Raw genomic sequence first — 20,592 nt, forward strand, 5'->3', positions numbered from 1 at the left:
TCTTAATTAATTTCTTCATCTAATTAAGCTACACTCTGATGAACTAGGCTTATATCAGTTAAGGAACATCCACACTAGGCTTTGTAGTAGGTCCACTAAATTAATTTCATCGTTTTAGGGCAGGTGTCTATGCACCAGAGCCCCCCTTCAAGCTGGTGGAAGTTTTAATTATAGATAAGACTGTGGGCAGCTGGGCTGCTTTCCTTAGAAGTGAGTGGGCTGTGCTATTCCCATGCAAGAACAACAGAGAGGAGGTGACAAAGGGAGCAGCAAGCTGCAGAGATACCGTAGTGCAGTATGGACTTGCCTTGTTCCCCTCCCCCCATCTGGCTCTGTGGGTAGGTTTTACATGCATTCATATATAGTCATCAGAGAGAAGAAGACACACACTCACAGGCAAACCCACAACAAAACCCACACAGGCAGAGCTGAGAACCCTCTCCAGGAAGCTGACTTATACTAAACCACTCGCCTATTTCTTGTTACATTACATCTTGCTTTGCTGCCCCTGCCAGCAGATTAACTAAACCCAGTCTCCTGGGCTTTTTTTTTATCTTTCTTAAGTAAAATACTGAGAACCTGGTAAGGAAAATTCAACTGAAGAAAAAACTTAGAGCTCACATTTTCTTCTTTATCTCCCACCTGCACTTAGAATGTTCTGCCTTCTATAACATTTATTTTCGAGAGCCTCGTTCAACTTCCTGTGTCTGGTGAGTCTTTAAGAATTTTCTTCCTAAATGCCATTATGTAAGTATATAATTTAAATCAAGGTTAGTGTTTGTCGCTGTCACTATTGTCTCCTCTAATAAAAATTTATATAAAATGCTATAGGTTTCGCAACAAATACTTGATATTATATATTTGTCTTTGTGACATTGTATTTTAAATATAATCTAGTCCTTGGCATGCTTCTTAATATGCATGTTTTGTTTGCTTTAAAGACTTCTTTACTTTAGCTTAAAATGACCTGTTCTCAGACAAGGAATCTGTATTATTAAATGCACCACTAACACAATTTTTTGGTGTTAGAAAAAGAAAGGAAATCAATTAATCTAAAGACCATGGGTCTGTCTGACCTGATTTACGGTGGTGTAAACCATGAATAACTCCAGTGAAGTCAGTAGAGTTCTACATATGTACGTATGCCATGTAACCCAGCATAATTAAAGGGGAAATATTGTCCCTTCTGTCCTTGAGAGAGAAAATCATATTATTTTATTTTTAAAAGTTATATCATAAATTTAGATTGTTTTAGTGATATTTGTCAGAAAGGTAGAATGCTTGATGTTTTTATACAGTAAAATTAGTATTTAAAAGTTTTTATTAGCTGTTTTCATCTCCATTCCTACTTCTATCTGGACCCTGGTGCAACTAGGGGTCTTTCATGTCTGCACTCTTCCCAACTAAAAGGCCTTGAACACAACTCTCCTCTTCCATTTCACATGTACTCTTTCACCTCCTCTCTGTTGTAAAACAGGCGCATTATTTTCATGACGTGATCTGGTCACATATGTAGGTGGGTGTATATCCACCCAGATACACATTCCAAGGTTATGTTTTGTGAGGCTAGTCCTTCAAATGTCAGAACTGTTATTAAAATGGCCATATTTCTTTGCAAATGAAGAATTAGTTGATATAAGACATGAATGAAGAGAGAGGTTTAAAGAGACTGGATCATGGAAAATCATGTAATGTCAGCCATGTTCTGGGATCCTCTCAGATCCCCTAAAAACAAATATGATTGTGAGTCTAAGATTTTCTCTCCTCCTCTTTCAGCTCTGTTTCCATTAGTGCAATGGGCAGGTGCAAGGTTGTGATATCTGGAAGAGGCCATCTTTAACATAGATTTGTCCTGAGGATGACATTTTTAGAGGTACGAAAAAGAGATAAGGCAGTCCTTAATGGCTTTAGTTTTTCTCTGTTTCTGGTGATGCTTGTGTGCTGCTGCTGCAGATCAGATAGAACGTTGCATCACATGGCATTGTATTTTACATTTATAAATAAGACCACTTAGAGTAACTTATTTTTATTTTTAAAAAGCAGTTACAAACAACCATAAATATTTTGTTTTAATGGCATTTATTAAAGATAGATTTAAATATATATTGTGTAAATGCATCCGGTTTTTAAAGGGGGAGAGATATGACCCTGACGTGAACATCCTATTTGGGTATGGGGCACAGCTGAAGTTTTATGAGAGATTTGTGTGTGTTGATTTTGGGTACGGAGAAGCACCTTCGGAAATTTACTTAGAAGTTTTACTCTCACTAGAGTAGATGCTCCATGATGGGAAAGTTAGTCATCTACGTGTTTATAAATAACCTGTACTTGTTGTCTAAGCCCCTGAGCAAATTAACATTTAAAATATAGTCAATGGGCCTGTGTCACTATTAAAATAAGGCCAAGAACAGTGCCAGAGCAAAATAATATAAAATGGCCTTATTGTAAATGAGAATCTGGCCTCAAATGTTTAAGTTATTACTGAACAAGTTTTGGTGCTCACATATTCACTTGACTTTTATGGTGACAACAATGTTACAACACTACTACAAAAATTAGCAGCATCAGAAGAAGCTTTTCACATTTAATTCTGCTACAGTAAGAGCATAAACTAAACCTCTATCCTTAGCCCTCTTTGCAGCCTCCAGCTGTGCAAATTTCTGAGCTATTAACAAAAAGTATTAGCTGATTTTGCAGTGGACAGCAGAGAGGGAAACTTTTGCATACGTTGAACTACACTGGGCATGTCTACACGTGCAATGAATATGGATGAATAAACTCCAGTGCAGTTTCTGCAGAAATTTTTGGCTCCTGGGCTTATTCAGCCTGAGGTTACTCTGACCTGGGTCAACCTGCTGAGAGGATCTGACTGGGGCATGAGGGTGCTTCATTGTGGAACTAGCCAGCAGGCAGCCCCCACACTGAAGCACCCTTGTGCCCCAGCTCGGCCCATCAGCATCTACATGTCTGTTGCAGTTGAGTAAATGACTCCACTGTAGGATAGTACTTGTGTTGGGAAGTACTGTCTTATGTCAGAGTTAATTATTTTACTCCATCCTAATAGCACCACAGGTGTAGACAGTGACCTTTACTGTGGAGCTAATTAGTCAGCTCCGCAGCAAGTGTTTCATGTAGATACGCGTACCATATAGGGGTTTAAGGCTCTAAATGAACCCCCAATGCACCATACTCAGAAGCTAACTGGAAACCAATAGAATTAGTAATGTAGCAAACTTCCTATAGCTGATCTTATAGTGGAAGCTTTCAAGCAGCCTTTCTGTGTAGTGTGTCATTTGGGACCAGTCTGGAAGTCATTAACACCAGGCCCTTAGATAGCTTATCTGTCATCTCAGTCTCCTTGTAATCATCTAGCTGGTTGTAATTTTTCAGAAGGGTAGCGGATAGTTTTTCATTTTAAAATGGGATATTATTCCTTAAAATTAAATGATTACTTTATTCCTAAAATGCTGGTAGTGCCATTTTTATTAACTATATTGGAGTATTATTAAAGAGATTATGTAAAATTTTCAGTTAAATTAAATGTTGTGATAACCATTTCAATATTTTAATAAAAAAATTGCAAAAGAAATGACTAGATCATAAACAATTTCTAGACCATGAAAAATGCTCCTTAGAATTAATCTTTTTAGACTGAAAATAATGTTGACATTTCAAAGTATTTCACAGAAATAGATTCTCATTATTTGACTAGCTCTGTATGGATCTAATGGTCAGTTTCAAACTTTTTCGTGATAAGACCTCATAACGTGCCCCTAATTTACAACATTAAGATAACAATAAAGTAATAAAGAAATAAAGAAAGGGAGGCCTCATTGCACCAGAGTTGAAAATGAGTTTTAAAATATTGGACCAGCACCTTAGAGATCTGGCTGCACATAACAAAGCAATAATAGCAACAAAGTTTGAAGGCCATAATTTGCCCTCAGCGCTTTTACATAAAGCCAAGCACAATTTCCTACCTATTTAGCATAATTTAGTTGTGCTTAATTTCTAATGCTAATTGACAAACTGAAAACCTCCCTTATACCCCTCCTCCCCCCGCACAGTCTGATCTGTGCTGAAAAGTTAGAAATTTGGAGCCAAAAAGCAGGTTATGCATCTGCTGAGTCTTAGCAATGGGAGCTCTTTGTACAAAACATTTGCATAATGAGGCTTAACTGTCCAAAGTATGGAAGAGCTGGTAGACACAGTAGCTTGAATTGTGCTCTTGGTTATATCAGTGCACTTCAAGTGACTGAAGAACATTTGACCAGGCACATCTGTTTATTGATCCTAAAGAAAAAGTGGCCTGAAATACTTGTTTGTTCCTAATTCTGGGTTTATCACAGATTAAACTACTTTGCCTGCCTTTCCTAATTGTGCTTGGATATTGGAAGACAATTTATGTAGAGTGTATTCTGATATACCTGCACAGCCCCCAGAGAAGTTACTGGAATTGAAAATTCATACCTTATCAGGGTGGAATTGAACTCAAAGGGTTGTTTTTTTCATTCAGGTGGGCAAGTAAAATGTTCAGTTCAAACTTCAAAATTTAAAAAACCAAAAATGTATTCTGTTGCTGGTTTGGGGGTTTCCCCAAAGGGATGCAATTGATGACATATAAGATGGGAAAGGCCCAACGTACATGGGGCGAGAATGAACATTTTATTTATTATTTTATTTGTTCATATGGGATACAACAACTGAATGACAGAACAAACTATAAACAACCTATAAACAACAGCACTGAGGGATAAGGCTAGCATGACAGTTTTAGATTTGATATTCATTGCAAGACATCATCCGTAGTCTGGTGCAGGTATTAAATACAACCATTGAAATGATAAATAGGACATTCCTCCATGATGTGTGCTATAGTTTGGATTTCTCCACCCTCACATTTGGGATCTTTAATAAAATTCCATTTATGTAGTAGGTAGTTACATCCACCTTGTCCAGTAGGAATCCTGTTCAACGTTGTCCAGCTTCACCTTGGTAAAACAAAGCCATTAGGTTTAGCTGTAGGGTCCATGATAAGAAATGTATTAATGATGTCGATTGTGTTCCATTGCTGCTGGATCTATTTTTCCTCGATGTCAATGTTTTTGTCATTTAGCTCTTTTGCCTCACTCCAAAATGGCGTTCTTGACTTACCCCTCAGCCTAGGGGAGTAGTTCCTTAAAAACTGGTAGTGAATTGAATGTAAACCATTTTTTGTAGTTTTAGAGTAATCTGTTTATGTCAAAGATCAGGAGGAAGGATATGAAAGAACAGACAGCCAAGGAACAAGAGTGGATCTGCCAGAATGAATATTGTGGTTAATGTACCATACATTATTGTTTTCAGTATGCATATGTTTGCAGCATAGTATATTTATCTAAATAAGCTACATTCACTCAACTAACCTCATTGTAACACCTGCTGATTTCTGTATTCCTCACAGGTGATATGGATCTGATTTTAAAGGCTGTTCTTGTACTTAATAGTTACAGAAAAGGCTGATTCTCAAAATGCAAATGTGGGAGACCTAGAGTCCTATTCAGTTAAGGATATTTTATTGTCTTCCATTTTCATGGTCTTTGAAAGACTGCCTTAAATCTTTCATTGTAACAATAAAGCCAAGTGTTATTTTTGTTCATTTTGATGAAAGTCTGTTTGCGAGGAGTACTGAACATATATTGAGTATATAAGATACTTTTAAACTTTCAGCTTTTTACAGATTTTTAAATTTTAGTCATTGTATCAAACCAATTACATATTGAATAATCTGTACTTTCTTCCTTTACTCATCTTTTTACTTTTGATTTCCTCAATACAAAGGCAAGTTATACAATAAAATAAATGAGGGCTCTACAATATGGAACATTTTATTGTTATACATCCAAAACTCACTTTTAAAATTCACGCTTTAATTGTATGTGAATTTCCATTGAATTTGAAACAATTTAATCTTGGATCAATTCAATCTAACATTGGAATTTTTCATATACAGCTTCAAAATGTGTCATTCAGGCCCCTCTCTCAAAATGTTTATTTTTTTCATGTAAATGGCCATTATCTGCAAAATGTACTAAGGCTCCCTTATAAATCAAGAACATTTAAAAAATATTCCTGTCTACCCTTTCTGCACAAAAACACAGCAGTAAAATTTAGCCCAAGATTATAACATGCACTATCCATTCATTAAATGAAAGGCAATTGTAGGCCAGCTATAAGAAACTAAAATGGCTTCTTGCAAAATTGTACCATGGAAAGTCTCTATAAATGATTTATTTCTGGTAGTGGAAGGAATCTGAAAATCCACTCTTTGATACATTTTTTCCTCTTAAAATCTCCCACATGGCCCAAAGCCACCTGCCATTTTACACAATTTATATAAAAGTGACAAGATGTGAAGGTTACATAGCATCCAAGCTGAAGTAAAGTAGACACCCCAGGCCAAATTCCATACTGACTTGTGTAGGGATGGTGTGGGGGACACATTAGTGTTGGCTCTTAACCTCTGTATAATTTGTGTCACTTTAAAAACAAAAAAGATCAAAAAAGAAAACAAAACAAAGCAAAACATAACAGCACAGTCACTTATATAATAATAACAGCCTTGATTTCAAAATAGGATTAGCTTACCTGGACTTTTACTCAAGTAGAAACCCTCTCATTTCAAATGGATTCCATATGGACAGGGTATTGGGTTTTAGTGCTATCTCTGCATTTTTTTATGTATTTAATGAAACTGTGTTAAAACAAAAAATCCTAGGGAGACTATAAATGCGAGACAGGAGCTTTACCTACATATCCTGTAAATACTTATTTATGCTGATTTTACAACTGCGGGTTCTAAAATATGTGAAAATTGGATACATTTTTGGTAGTATAAGGGGCTTTAAAGTTGTGGATACATTTATTTTTTATAATTAATTAATTTTGTTTTTAAAAAAAGAATCCCTAAGGGAATCATAAACGTGAGAAAAAGCTTTAGTTGATTGCCCTGTAAGGTACACATTTACATTGTCTTTACAGCCACATGGTGTAGGCTGAATTGTGAATTAGACCTTGCAAGTAAGTCACATATAAATTACCTTGTATGCAATGTAAACAACAATTAAAAAGTTAAAAAGCTTAAAGCAGCAAATGCTGAAAAAACTGTATATTTTATAGTACAGTTTCCACCTGCAGTGTGCTTTACAAAATGATTAATAAACAAGCTACAGATATATTTCCACACTAAAGCTATCTCTGACAAATAGTTGTCTTCTGAAAGATAACAGTTACTATGGCTAATATCCAAACAAAGATTTTCAAAGCTTCTTACCAAACAAACAGGAAAAAAGCTGTGAGAATGAGGACTTTTGGGACTACAGCATTAAAGATATTCAGTGAGTTCCTTGTTGCCATGAAAAAACGTACCAATCGCTAGCACTCCGAACAAGATTCTACTGCTCACTCAATTTTGAATTTGCTCTCTGAAAACTTAGAAAAGTAACACAACTGAAGTAACTGCAAAATTTAGATATGAGAACATTGTCTCTCAAATTTGCACTAATATTCAACATAATATAGCATTAATATATTTTACTAAATAACTTACTGTGTAATTAAATATATTATTTGCTATGCAGAACAGGTACAGATTCAACACATCTTCAGTTTTAACTATGAAAAGATGTGTAATGTGTAAAAATAATAGAGATAAAGTGTATATGTGAATGCTTATGTTTGAATGTGTGCATATCTTGATCTAAAAGTAGCTGTATTTCAGTAGCAATGCACATATGACTAAGGACCTACCTAAATCGCAGTGGAAGCACACTGGGCAGTGGCTCCTTTAATCTTGCTCTTTTCACTGTGCACCCACCCTACTGATGATTGGTGGAGGGGCCCTGGTGTCCCTGCCAGTTGAAGCTGACCAGCCAGGAGGCCAAAACTGCAACATATTTCAATCTGTGGTTTTTGCCTTTCGGACGATCAGTAGCACGTAGCAAGTGGTGTGGCTGACAGGGCCCCTCCACCAATCAGCAGTAGGGGTTGGAGGGCGCACGGCAGAAAAACCAAGGTTAAAGAAGCCACTGCATAGCATACTTCTGGTGCAATTTAGATAGGTCCCTGCATATGAGTAATGAAGACCATATACCTTAGATGGATATATATGGAGGTTACTTAATACACCATGGGGCCAAATTCTGCTCCACCTCTTGGGGATTTAAGTGGACTTAGGTGCCTGAGTGCAATTCTATTCCACCCCTGGGGTGCATCTAAGCAATTTTGGTACCCTGAGCATAGATGCTGCTGTGCGTTCTAAAGTGGGTAGAAGGGTCCCAAACATTGGACAGCAGGGTTCAGAGTGCTTTGGAACACTGCTGGCATCCTCTCAAAATTGACCCCCAGGCCTGGTGTCTGGCTCATCCTGCCCTCATTAGGCTACTGCTTTATCCTACCTGAATCCCTGAAAAACTGTTAAGTAAAACAGTAAATGGGTCTTTCCTGATTTTTGTGTCCAGCTCTTACGAGGCAGAGTGTGGTACAGAAGTAGATGTATTACAGATTTACAAGGACTTGAACAGGATAGAATAGAATTACACTTATGTGCCTAAGTTGACTTGGATGCCTACTAGGTGGAATAGAATCCCGCCTTGTGGATATGTATATCCATCACTAAAATGCAGTTATATCTTAGATGCAATTCAAGAAAAAGTTAAGAATACAGAACTAAAGGTATTAAAGTTGAGGATAAAAAACAAAGGCTGTTTTCAAACAAAGGCTGATATATCAAGTAAGAACAATTTTAGATAGACACAGGGTACGTCTACATGAGACATTTACTGTGGAGGTCCGTAATTAGCTCTGCTGTAAACAGCTTGGCATCTATAGGTGTGGCCTTATTAGGCTGCAGGAAACTAATAAACTCTGCAGTAGGTTAGCACTTGTAAATACATATCCTACTAGGGAGTTTTTTCACAGGAATGCACATGTAGATGCTGACCTGGTTGGCTGGGGCATGAGGGTGTTGGGGCTACCTGCTGGCTAGCCTTGCACTGAAGCACCCTCATGCCCTAGCCAGCCCTTCTGCAGCACATTGAGCCAGTTTGGAGCAGCCTCAGGTTGACAGGTTGATCCCCTGGGTCCCCTGCCAGCGGAGGCTCCTCTGACCCAGCCCCACATGCTGTGGTCCTGGGAGCACATGTAAACTCAGTGCCCAGAACCAACTCCAAAGTTTATTGCTTCACATTAATATGCACATGTAGATGCACCCACAGTGCATGAAATAAATCATTCTTTTGAGGCGTGAAGCAGTGGTGCTTTGATTTCTTTTGATTTCCATGGGCATTGAATTGGTTCAGGCCTGTTCAGGGGACTCTGGCAAGGGGTGAAGTTCACCCAGAGGAACTAGCTAATTAGTCCAAATTCTGTATCACATGAAGAGGGTTACATAGCTTCCAGGTCAGAAGGCAGTGCAGGTAGAATAGTGCAGTGTGTTTCAACATGGCACTCCGGTGTGGCAAGTAGATGGTGTAGATATGCCTATATTAGGGTTGCCAACTCTGACTGAAGCTATTCCGGGAGATTTTTTTTCCAGCATGACGTAATGTCATTAATTGTACTGCACTGTTAAATCCGTTCACAATATCAGTCTCCCAAATTACTTTGAATAGTGACCAGGAGATTGAAGCCAATTCTGGTAGACTCCCGGCTAATCTGGGAGGGTTGGCAACTGTAGCCCATATTTCTCACTGACTATTTGAGTTGGCAACCGTACCCCATATTTCTCATTGACTAGCTTCAGATATCTAAAATTAGCCCATTAGACTGCTCAGACCTTTTTTTCCCCTTTTTCATGTTGTTCTAATTAATAGACACATGTTTAATTTGTGTGTGGCTGCATTAACAACATATTCAAACCCAAATAAAAAAAAATTAAAATTTCGGGGAAATTTAATATTTCCTTAAATTATTAATAAAAATATAAAATCAATATTATAGACAAATCAATCTCTCCTTGAAGTCTTTGACAGATCTGGACAGATCTTTAGTAATATTATGACCCATTTTTGTCTGTATTTAAATGCATGTTTTTATTAACCTACTTAGCCACCAAAGACCATCAGTTGTAGAAATAGCTCAGCATATATTATATATATTTTTAAAAACACATACATAGGGACATGCGCATATTTATATATACATTTTCTTATGCGTAATGTTTTTTATTCCATTATATGAAAAATCTGAACTTCATGCAATATTTTAATTTCTAAATAATATTGGGCTATATTATACCAGCAGTCTAAAGCAAAAACTCTGTTCCAACTAAAGAAGCTTTACGCTTCAACATTGATAGGACAACATAATTTACTAAAAACAACATACACAAAATGTCTGACTATTTGTCACTTATTTTCAATTTCAAACATTTAACCTTCTGAAGAAAAAAATTGGGGGGTTAAAATTTTCATGGGTTTTTAGACACTGCTCATGTCAAAGCAAAAAGGATTTTTTTACAATATTTAAACACAAAAGTTTGGCCATTTTGAACTGCAGATTTGATAAAGAAGTGTCTGTTTTTAAAGAAGAGTAAAAAGTAAGGTAAGTCTTAGCTTCCATTTTCTGATTCAGAAAATTGAAAACAAATAAATTTTTCCCCTTCAGGCTTGTCATGATCAGGACCATTCATTTTATTTTGTTTTTTTTAAAAGTTGGTTTTGAGGCAAAAATAGTAATAAATGTTTTATTTATTAATAAATGTGCGAATTGTTATCCTAACATTACTCTTATGTAGGAGACTTCCCCCTTTTTATTTGAATGCATAAAAACTATATAAATAGTGCCTTTTGGACAAAGTTCTTAAAAATACAGTTAATCACAAAAAGAGTCTGGCATTTACCTCCTAAAAGTATTGCCTCAATAGCACCTAAATATAAAAGACATTTAACCCTGTCGGTGCTACCTGACCTTCTAACTGCTCTCCCAGCTGTAAACTCAATCCACAGCTGTTAGGCCCAAAGCCTCAGGGGCAATATTATTGGCCAAAAGGGCTAATGTTATTCTTGCCTTATCTTCTGGTTGCTTTTTCCCAACCATTCAGCATCAGATCTGTGGTGGCAGGTCTGGGACTCCACTAGTTAGCTTTTAGTCACAAATCAGTCTCCCCAGACACTGAGTACTGCAGTCCACATTTTAGATTATATTGGCAGAAATGAAGATGCTATATAAAGTTGTCTGCTGTTCAGCATACTGAAGGCTTTTCCACCCATCTGTCTTCCCTAGCCCTCTTAAGAACCTTATATTTACAGAAAACAAAAGGGGCAACATTTAATTATTACAATTTGAAAGTATAACGATTATAAAGAATGCAAAAAAGTGGATGTCATGGAAAAAGGGCTACCGACCATACTGTGAGGTACCCTCCTCCCAGTTTGTGATCAAGGGGAGCTCCATGCCTGGTAAAAGGCAGAGCAGGTATCTGAGTATTATACAGCAAACTTAAATCTTTTAAAGATTTGGAACCTCTGATGGGAGTGAGGTTCCACTTTTCAATATCACTTCCATGCGATATTAAATCTCATGATATAACCAACTTGGATACTATGGATCTTACATAACTGAGTATAAAAGACCTTGCTTCTCGTAACTTGAATACTGATAGTTACAAGAATTACAATCAAATGCAGCTGCAGTAGGGTTAGACCAATGATTAAACTAGCATGTACCTTACTTTAATATTCAATACAGTTTTACATATGTAAAAGCTGGAGTGCCTTGCTTACACTCTTCTGTCACATATTACCTAACTCCTTTTAATGTTTACTCTAGAAAGAGCCTGAATTTGTAACAAATGTAGGATTAGAATAGAGCTGGTTCAGATAATGGGATCCTGTCTCTTTCTTCTGGATGTCTGACCACAACAGACCATACCCTAGGCCTTAAAGAAGCCTTTATTCTTAGTGGTAAAATTGAAAAATATAGTCTCATTTAGTTCTGCAGCTCAAACCTACATAATTCCTGATCTTCATGTTCCTGAGTCAGTTAACTGCTGAAATTGTTGGCCACAAACAGTGCTCATTCTTTTGGCTATATATTTAATTGGGCCCTTATTCTGTAATGAGCAGGGCTGGATTAACCCTTTAGTAGGCCCTAGGCAAACAAATTCCTGGGCTGATCAAAATGCCTCTCCCCACCTTGGTGCTACTGCCCACAGGCAGTGAGTGGGTCTCAGAGTTGCTGCTAGGAAGCAGCTGCTTCAGTGGTGGGGCCACTGGAGGGAAAGGGAAGGGAGGTGGACAGGGCCATTTGTGCCACCGCTGCAGAAAGAAGGACTGGGGACCCCCACAGCTAAGCATGTAACTAACTTGCCTATGCATGTAACTAATTTGCCTATGCATTAATCCAGGCCTGGTAATGAGCTTTGTGTTGCTGTGCTGTTGTTCCCACGTTTTCTTGCTGAGGACTAGGACCCTGGTTACTTTTCTGTATGACAAGAAAGCCATGTTGGGTTTTGCAGTTTTAAAATAGTTCCCCAGAAGTCAGTGGGTCACTAACACTTTATGTTTCTTTTTAATGTAACAGATTAAACTGTTGAGTAGATAGTATAATTAGTGAGCCCAGTCCTGCAAATGCTCACACAAACAAGTATTGTGCCTTTATTGCATTGAGTGGACCAACAATTGGATTGCTGCTGTGATCAAAGGTACTTAAATGTATGTTTGCAGGTCAGGCTCTGTACTGTTGCTGCACAGAGATGGTAAGAACTGGGCTGTAGCAGTCTCATATTGAGCATTTTGGGAGCGCAGGGGTCTGATGACAGCTCTTGAAAGGTATTGTGCCTAAAGCAAGCAGCCTTCTGGTGCTTGAGGGGCACTGCTCTAGGTAGCAAGTGGTATCATCTTCTCTCGTGGACTAGCTAGCACCACTGCTCAGTGGGAAGGAGTGAGGCAGCGGTCTGCCCTCCTTTGGAGAAGCTACTACTGCTAAGTGTACTGGTTGCACAATCCTGGTAATCCCCGAGCTTCATGATTCTCATGTGATTAATCTGTGCACAGGAAATGCAAGGAGTGAGGAGTACTTGTATCCTTTTTTTACCTTGTGCACACATGCAAGTTTGGACATAGTTGGTCCTTCACTCTGTAGATTATATGATTCAGTTGTGGAATCAGTATTACAGATGTGATGGAATTGAAACACTAGTTCTGTTTAAATCAGTGGGATTTTATACTGACTTTAATGGGACCAGGATTTGACTGTAGATTTCCATTATATCCTGCTGCAATCCATTCTCTGCATTCTTGTTTTTAACATTTCTTTCATTCAGAGTTTTTCCCCCTTTTTTCACCCTTTTTTGGGGAGACTTTCAAAATCATAAAGTTCATTTAGGCTGAAATACAAGTGCGGCAACTCCCTACTATTTGTGCCTTTGAAAATCTCTCACAATATTTTAAATGTTTACTTGCCTTTTGTCTTTTTCTATAACATTATATGCATACATCTCTTAAGTCAGCATTACATTTGATTGTACAGGTATTAAGAAATTTAGTTAAGATTCCCATTGCAACCTAAATTCATGTCTCCGTGACTAGGAGTTTCTAAAGCAGTCTTTTTTAGGTGATCACACACAATTGGGCAATGTGATATGCAATGTGTCAAATTCTGCCACGTATTGCAGTGGAAAGGAACTATAACTTTGTTTTTTTCTAGCCCTGTGGGTTAGAAAACAAAGTGCTGTATTGCTACTATGTTTTAAAGCTCATATTTATTACTGCCCTACATCAGGATTTTTATAGGACATCATACACATATTGTTCATTTCTGTTTTAGCTAAATGTTTTTCTTCATCTTTAAATGAGCTTCTGCAGTGTTTTCTGTAATGCGTACAAGCTGAATTTTAGTTCTCCTATAATAAGACTGTAAAAACTTGTTTTCTGCTTATATTGTGTCTTTCTTTATAAATTATCATCTTTTGTGTTACTGCACGTGCTGTACAATCATGTCAGAGAAGACTTCACTTATTACACAGGGTTGTGTTAAAGTTGATAACGGAGTTTTACTTCTAAAATGTCAGTCTTTGGTGTAAATACAATCTCAAAGCAAATATGTGCTTGTGTAGAACATATATGATAAACTGGGCAGTGCAGCTGATAACAGACTTATAGCAGATCTAGATCAGGGAACAGCCCCTGTTGGCTGTTTTTCAGTTTCCTAAATCTATGAACTGTAGTTTGATACACTTTAGTTTGAAAATAGGCAGATATTCTTGTGATGGGACATGTCTTCTTTTCAGTACATGTCAGTACATGTCAAGACTTATGTGTAATAAAATCATTCCATTAATATCTTTTTCACTCTTAATCACCTTTACATTTTAATTTTAAAATATCCAAAGCAATAAAATCATTTTAAGGGCACATTGCTTGCTACAACTATGCATCTATCTGCCTTTGCATTTTTGATATTTTAAAATGAGAAAGAAGCAATTTGAATTAGTAATTTCTATTATTCTCATTCTAATGTGTTACAAAAGAACCAGAATGACTGAAAATAATTTAAAGAAATTTGTGCTCTGAAGAAGAGACTTTGTATGTCAAATTTCATCTGGAAGAGAATAGTAATGTCTGAGGTATAAGCCACTGGAATATTAGGTGTTAAAACAGTAACAATAACACTTGTAAACTATAGCAGTAATACAATAAATATACTATCATGTACAAATAATCAGACTGTGTATTCTTTGTATACTTGTCAAATCTTCTATATTTCTATTTACAATTTTGCTTGATTTATTGTAAACTTATTTTTAAGTGATATGTGTTGCAGAAGATGCTTGATTCTCAGGAGAAAAAATGGTTATAGATTTTAAATTGGCAGTTTTAAAATAAATTATATACTAAACCCTGTCCAGCATCAAGTGTCCCTTCATGGGACTGTTCATTTCCTGTTACATAGATGTGATTGGACCTTATCAGTATTCTCAGAATCAAATTTAACAGTGAAGAGACACGCATTGAGCTTGCAAACCAGGAAATACCCTCTGTTGCAATGACTGTTTTAAATACCCATAACGAGAAGTTAGCATGAGAACTGCCAGGCAGGACTTGAAGCAGTTTATAAAATAAACCTTCACTTGACTACAAGGCAGTCACTTGTGAGACTCTCTGCTTTGGTTGTCCAGGCAGTTGGCGATATCAGAGGAGGTAGGACAATGCTTGATTATAAAACAGAAGCAGAATAAATTGTACCATGGATGCCAACTGAAAACAATGCAAGTCTACCTGATGTTTTGTTTTTTATCCTCTGGGAAATCAGCTTAATCATGTAATGTACTATAAATATATAGCTAGAAAAGCCAAATATTAGGGCTGTAAACTGAAGTAGGTTGCTGCAGTGCATTTGTCTATGTGTCACTGTGAAGTGATCATTCCTTTTGTACAAATAAACTCCAGAATTGTCTCCACTCTTCATACATGAAGGAAATATAGTAATGATTTAATGCTCATTAGAGGAACATTCAATTTAGAAATTCAGTTGTGGGATTTTTTTAGTCTTCATTTCTCTTGCACAATCAATCATCAAGTCTCTCTCATGCTTACATGAATATTGCACATAGCTATTGGAGAAGAGAAAAATATTTCCAAAGATTGGAAAATGTGATTAAGTTTTTGTCGGGTCCAGAGGAGCACTATGCAGTTACTTGTAATTAACTTGTTGAAACTAAGTTTCAAAATCATTGTATCGTCATCAGTATAACAGTTGGGGTGGAGGGTCTATTCCCTTGCCTTATGTTCTTAGTTTTTTGTTGAAAGACATATAACAAAGGCATGTTAAGCATATTTTTATTGCAGTAGATACCGCATCACTTCTAAGACCAAAAAAGATTCCTGTCACGAGATCTATATCTAAAGTCAGTTTTTTCTTTGTTGTCATCACAGAAGTTCTGTGTTATCTTGAATTATAGCACTGTTTAAATAATCAAATTAGTTAGTGTGCAGTGTTTTTATGTGTTACACCTAGAAGCTTGGATACATTTTCAGAAGTGCTTGAGGAGCCTAGATTATATTTTCACTAGTGAACTATGGTATTTGGAGCCTAATACTCAGTGAAACCTGGAGGGACTTGACCTCCTAATGACTTGCATGCTTCTGAAAACTTACCCCCATTTGCTTAGAGAGATCTGACCTGCGTGTAATATAAGTGGTTATACTAAAGAAACAACATTATTGAATTTTTACCCTAGAGTGATTTTTTTTATGCTACTAGGTGGAATAATGGGGCCTTTAATCCCTGCTTCAAGAACATGACTTGCAACCACCAAAAAAGATGTCCTGAGAAGCTTATTTTGATGATGAATGACTGGTTTGTTTTCATTGGGTTATAAATGTTAAATTTTAATTTTCCTCTTTCAGGAAGGTCATTTGACTCATTGAAGAGTTGGCAGGATCATACACTTGTGTGGGAGAGAAGGGGATTTTATACTCCAATGAAATACCCACATTTTGAAATGCTAAGAAATCTGGATGTCTTCTTGCTGAATAGAAATTATTTCTAAAGCATCTTGGTGCACTGAAACAGGACAGTTTGAGGCAGGCTCTGAGAAAATGTTGGATTCAATCAAGTGTGTCCTGGTTGGAGACTCCGCAGTGGGGAAAACATCACTCTTGGTACGTTTCACCTCTGAGACTTTTCCAGATGCTTACAGGCCCACGGTGTATGAAAACACAGGGGTGGATGTCTTCATGGATGGTGTGCAAATTAGCCTTGGCCTTTGGGATACATCAGGCAGTGAAGCCTTCAAAGGTATCCGTCCCCTCTCCTATCAACAGGCTGATGTAGTACTAATGTGTTATTCAGTGGCGAACCACAATTCCTTTTTAAACCTGAGGAGTAAGTGGATTTCCGAGATCAGGAACCATTTGCCCCGAATCCCTGTTTTAGTGGTGGCAACTCAGACTGACCAGCGAGAAACAGGACCATATCGTTCGTCCTGCATCAGCCCACTAGATGGGAAACGGCTGGCCCGGGAGGTCAAAGCCAAAGGCTACCTGGAATGCTCTGCCCTCAGCAACAGAGGAGTGCAGCAGGTATTTGAGCACGCAGTGCGGACTGCAGTGAATCAAGCCAAGAAACAGAATAGGAGGAAGCTCTTTTCTATTAATGAGTGCAAGATCTTTTAAGTACTCTCAGTTGCCTTTTGGCCACATCACTTCTTTCCTTACACAGAGTAATACTGGCTCAGAAAGTGGAAGGTGAGATGGCCTCTGAGAGAGAACCACAATGTTGGTGTTTTTGATGAGCCACTTATACTCTCAATCTGACCTGCTTTTTTTCCCCTTTCCATGGATACCTTCAAAACTGAAAAGTGTAACTAAATTTCCTTTCTGCACCAAACTGCAACAGAACTCTTGTTACCATAGGTTGTTTGGTCAAAAAGTACTGGAATGAGCCTGAAATGGAGAACTGGGATCGTGTCCATCATCGTGATTTTTTTAATTGTAGTTGTTGGTTTATTTGTCCCCATTTATTTAACAACAGAAGACTTTTTGTTTGGACTGAAAATCCTGCTGACAGATTTTCCATATGGAGTCTTTGATTCTAAAAATGTTGTATATAAAGTCTAACCATTGTATAGTTTATTTAAAAAGACTTGTACATTTTGTTTTAAACCCTTCTAATACAGAGTGTTGGCATATTTTCTTCCTCTAGCTAGCCACATATACAACTGGGCATATCTGTAAAATAATGTTCTAGGGCCAAACTCTACAGTTGTCACTCAGGCAAAACTGGGAGGTAGTAATGGCTGGGCACTGGAATGCTCAGGGGATCATTAATGGAATAGAACTTTTCACCTTTGCGAGTTCAAATCTAGCCTGCCCAGCCCAGGAGTGACCAAAAGCTATTGGCATTTGATAGCTAGCTTATGTCTTATGTCAGATTTATTTTGTGGTCTCAGTCTAACTCCCAGAAGACTAGCAACTGTTTCAACAAGAAGGACAAGGACTAGATGGGCCTGAGGAAACTGACTTGCTCTCTCATCCTCAAAAGGGCACTGGTTTCAGGCCTGGCATAAGGACATTCATACTGTCTTTACGTGTGCTGCCTTTGTTCTGTTGGCAGAAGATTTTGGTCTTCAGAGATGAGCTATTTTTATGAGCACTAAAATTCTCTCGCACAATTTTTTAAATAGATATTTTTTCTCAAAAGTGTTTTTGCTAAAAACAGTAATTTACTTTAATAAAAATAATTAAATACATGTTGTTGGATTTATATCATTTCAATAATTAAGAAATGATCTTTGGAGCTTGTGTGCCAGACATTCATTTTGGATGCTTTTGAATGATTAATTAAATACCCATTACCTAGCAGTAGTTGGGTTGAAAACCAGAGCCATAGCCAGGCATTTTGGTACCCAGTACAGGTCGTGTGCAGAACTGCCCCCTCCCCCAGCTATTATGTAACATTACTTCCATTTGATTTGACACTTCTGTGCATAAGTGGCCAGTGCCAGTGCACTGCTGCTGCCCTTGCTATGGTACTGGCCAAATCCTAAGCTCCTTACCAGATTTTTGTACTGTATAGAAAACCCTCTTCTGGGCTGGGAAACTCCACTAGGTTTACAGAGAGCTGAAGGTGGGCTTTAACCCTCTTACTTACTGTGGGGTAACCCAGATATTTTGTGCATCCCCTGAGATCTCTCTCATTGTGTTCAAGGCTACCTATGCAGAGGCCACGTGCCATCTCAGTGGTCCTCTTGAAGACTTCAAGGCTTTGCCTACCCACAGCAATCCTTCTCCTCTTTCTTTGTCCCTCCTCCACAGGATTTGTGTAGTAGGATTTGTTTCTGTTGTGTAGGGTGGCTTTCCTGGGGGGAGCTGGCTAAATCACACATCAGGGGTCCCTGGCCCTTTCCTTTCAACCTTTGCCTTCATCCATTCCATTGTGCAGCAGTGCACTCTGTGGGGCCCAAAGGCATAGCACCATGGAAGGTGGTACTTCCCCTTCTACACGGGGAAGGGAGCAATCCTCTCTGTATCAAGGTATGGGAGAATGCTCTAATCCTGCTTTCATAGGCCCCTTACTCAGGCAAACTCCTGCTAGTTTTTGAATGGAAATGTGTGTAATAAATATTGTCTACTTCAAAATTAAGCATGGACCTCAAGATTCGCATTTTGCATTTTCAGACCCCTCCAATATTGAGAAAGGCTCTTTATCATCACAGGTAAATCCTACTTAACTTCTAGGTTTGGTTTTTACCTGGGAAGTGAACTGCTCTCAAAATACCATTCCAGTTGTTGGTAAGCAAAGATAACCTGGAAAATTAAACCATTCTCTCCCTCTGAATTCAAGAAATGAATTAGCTTGTAACAAAAGGATGATGATCATTATTTGCATGGTGATCAAAAGGATACAAGAAGCCTCACAGAACATATTGCCATGACAGTGAGTAAGAGCAGCATACAGCAGAGTAGAACTGAAGCTGAAGAAGAACAATAATAAGACCCACGGTAATTTAATTTTGGTACATACCTGTTCCTTCTGTCATACTTATGTCTTGGACTGGGAACTTAGCAGGAAGAATGGGTAGAGTAAAAACACTCTGTTTAACTTGAGATATGTGCTACAGTTGCTTTACAGTGCAGCTATATTAGCAAAGTCTTCTGGTGAAAACACTACTTACACCAGCAGAAGGACTTCTTTTGACAGGATGTTTAAACCACCTCCCCAAAAGACTGCTGAAGTAGCTCTGTTATTAAGGGGATCTTTTGTGCCACTCCTGACATAGTTGTACTGGCAATTTTTTGTAATGTAGACCTAACCTGAGTTCAGCAGGAGTGTTCCCATGAATAAAGGTATTCATAACCTGGTATGATCTCTAGCAACTGTACAAAAACACAATTCCCAGGCTAAAAAAGTTACCAGTATTGTAATCTTTTTGATCTTTTTCCAATTGGAGACCTTTCATTATGAAAACAATGCATCATTCCCATTAGAAATTTTCATACTGGCTTTAAAATCTTGCAGACTCCTGCAAACTACGACCACAGCAAATTAATGCCAATCATTCCTCAGCCTTTTGATATTCTTGCCTTGGTAATGCCCTTGAATTTTTATCAGACTTAAGGCAATGCAGGCAAGCCCTTTGCCAACAGAAATGCTGAAGACTAGAATGCTCAGAAATGGATTTGAACTCAGTAGGATTTCAAAGGAGTAAGCTTACCTCAAGGTCACAAATGTTTGCAGTACATGGCCCTAACTTAAAATCCTTTGGGAAATAATCGTGATTTTTTCTATATTCCAAATCTTACAGTCCTTCATTATTAACATTGTGATTCTGTAACCTTAACTAAAGGTAAGTTACTGTTAGTGTTACAAACATTAAAACACAGGTATGAAGAGTCATGCAGTAAATCTTTGGACTCTTGTTTTAATTTCAGACATTTCTCTGGGGTTATTTCCGTAGTAACTGATTTGTCACCATACTCATTTTCTGGAAATCATAGAATTATAAAAAAATCAGGGTTGGAAGAGACCTCAGGAGGACCATCCTTTGCTCAAAGCAGAGGTCTAACCCTCTGCTCAAAGCAGGACCATCCTGGCTAGCTGGGTCCTAAA

The 20,592-nt window shown here is 37.8% G+C and overlaps 1 protein-coding gene across 2 annotated transcripts; it reads left to right on the forward strand.

Annotated features, from left to right (window-relative positions):
* Positions 1-419: 419 nt before the first annotated feature.
* RHOH (ras homolog family member H) lies at positions 420-20,211 on the forward strand. 2 transcript variants are annotated; one of them, XM_090035789.1, is made up of 3 exons: positions 420-710; positions 1,777-1,873; positions 16,389-20,211. In XM_090035789.1, the coding sequence occupies exon 3, from the start codon at positions 16,581-16,583 to the stop codon at positions 17,154-17,156; it is 576 nt and encodes a 191-aa protein (XP_089891915.1). In that variant the 5' UTR covers positions 420-710; positions 1,777-1,873; positions 16,389-16,580; the 3' UTR covers positions 17,157-20,211. The 2 variants fall into 2 exon arrangements, with proteins under 2 accessions (XP_089891915.1, XP_089891914.1); XM_090035788.1 differs by lacking the exon at positions 1,777-1,873.
* The last annotated feature ends 381 nt before the right edge of the window (positions 20,212-20,592 follow it).

The sequence above is a fragment of the Crocodylus siamensis genome, chromosome 2, assembly GCF_052110815.1.
Source record: "Crocodylus siamensis isolate JL-2025a chromosome 2, ASM5211081v1, whole genome shotgun sequence".
NCBI classification, from domain to species: Eukaryota; Metazoa; Chordata; order Crocodylia; family Crocodylidae; genus Crocodylus; species Crocodylus siamensis.

What these genes read in the sequence shown, in the direction of transcription:
- RHOH (XM_090035789.1), top strand. Translation starts at nt 16,581, where the DNA reads ATGTTGGATTCAATCAAGTGTGTCCTGGTTGGAGACTCCGCAGTGGGG.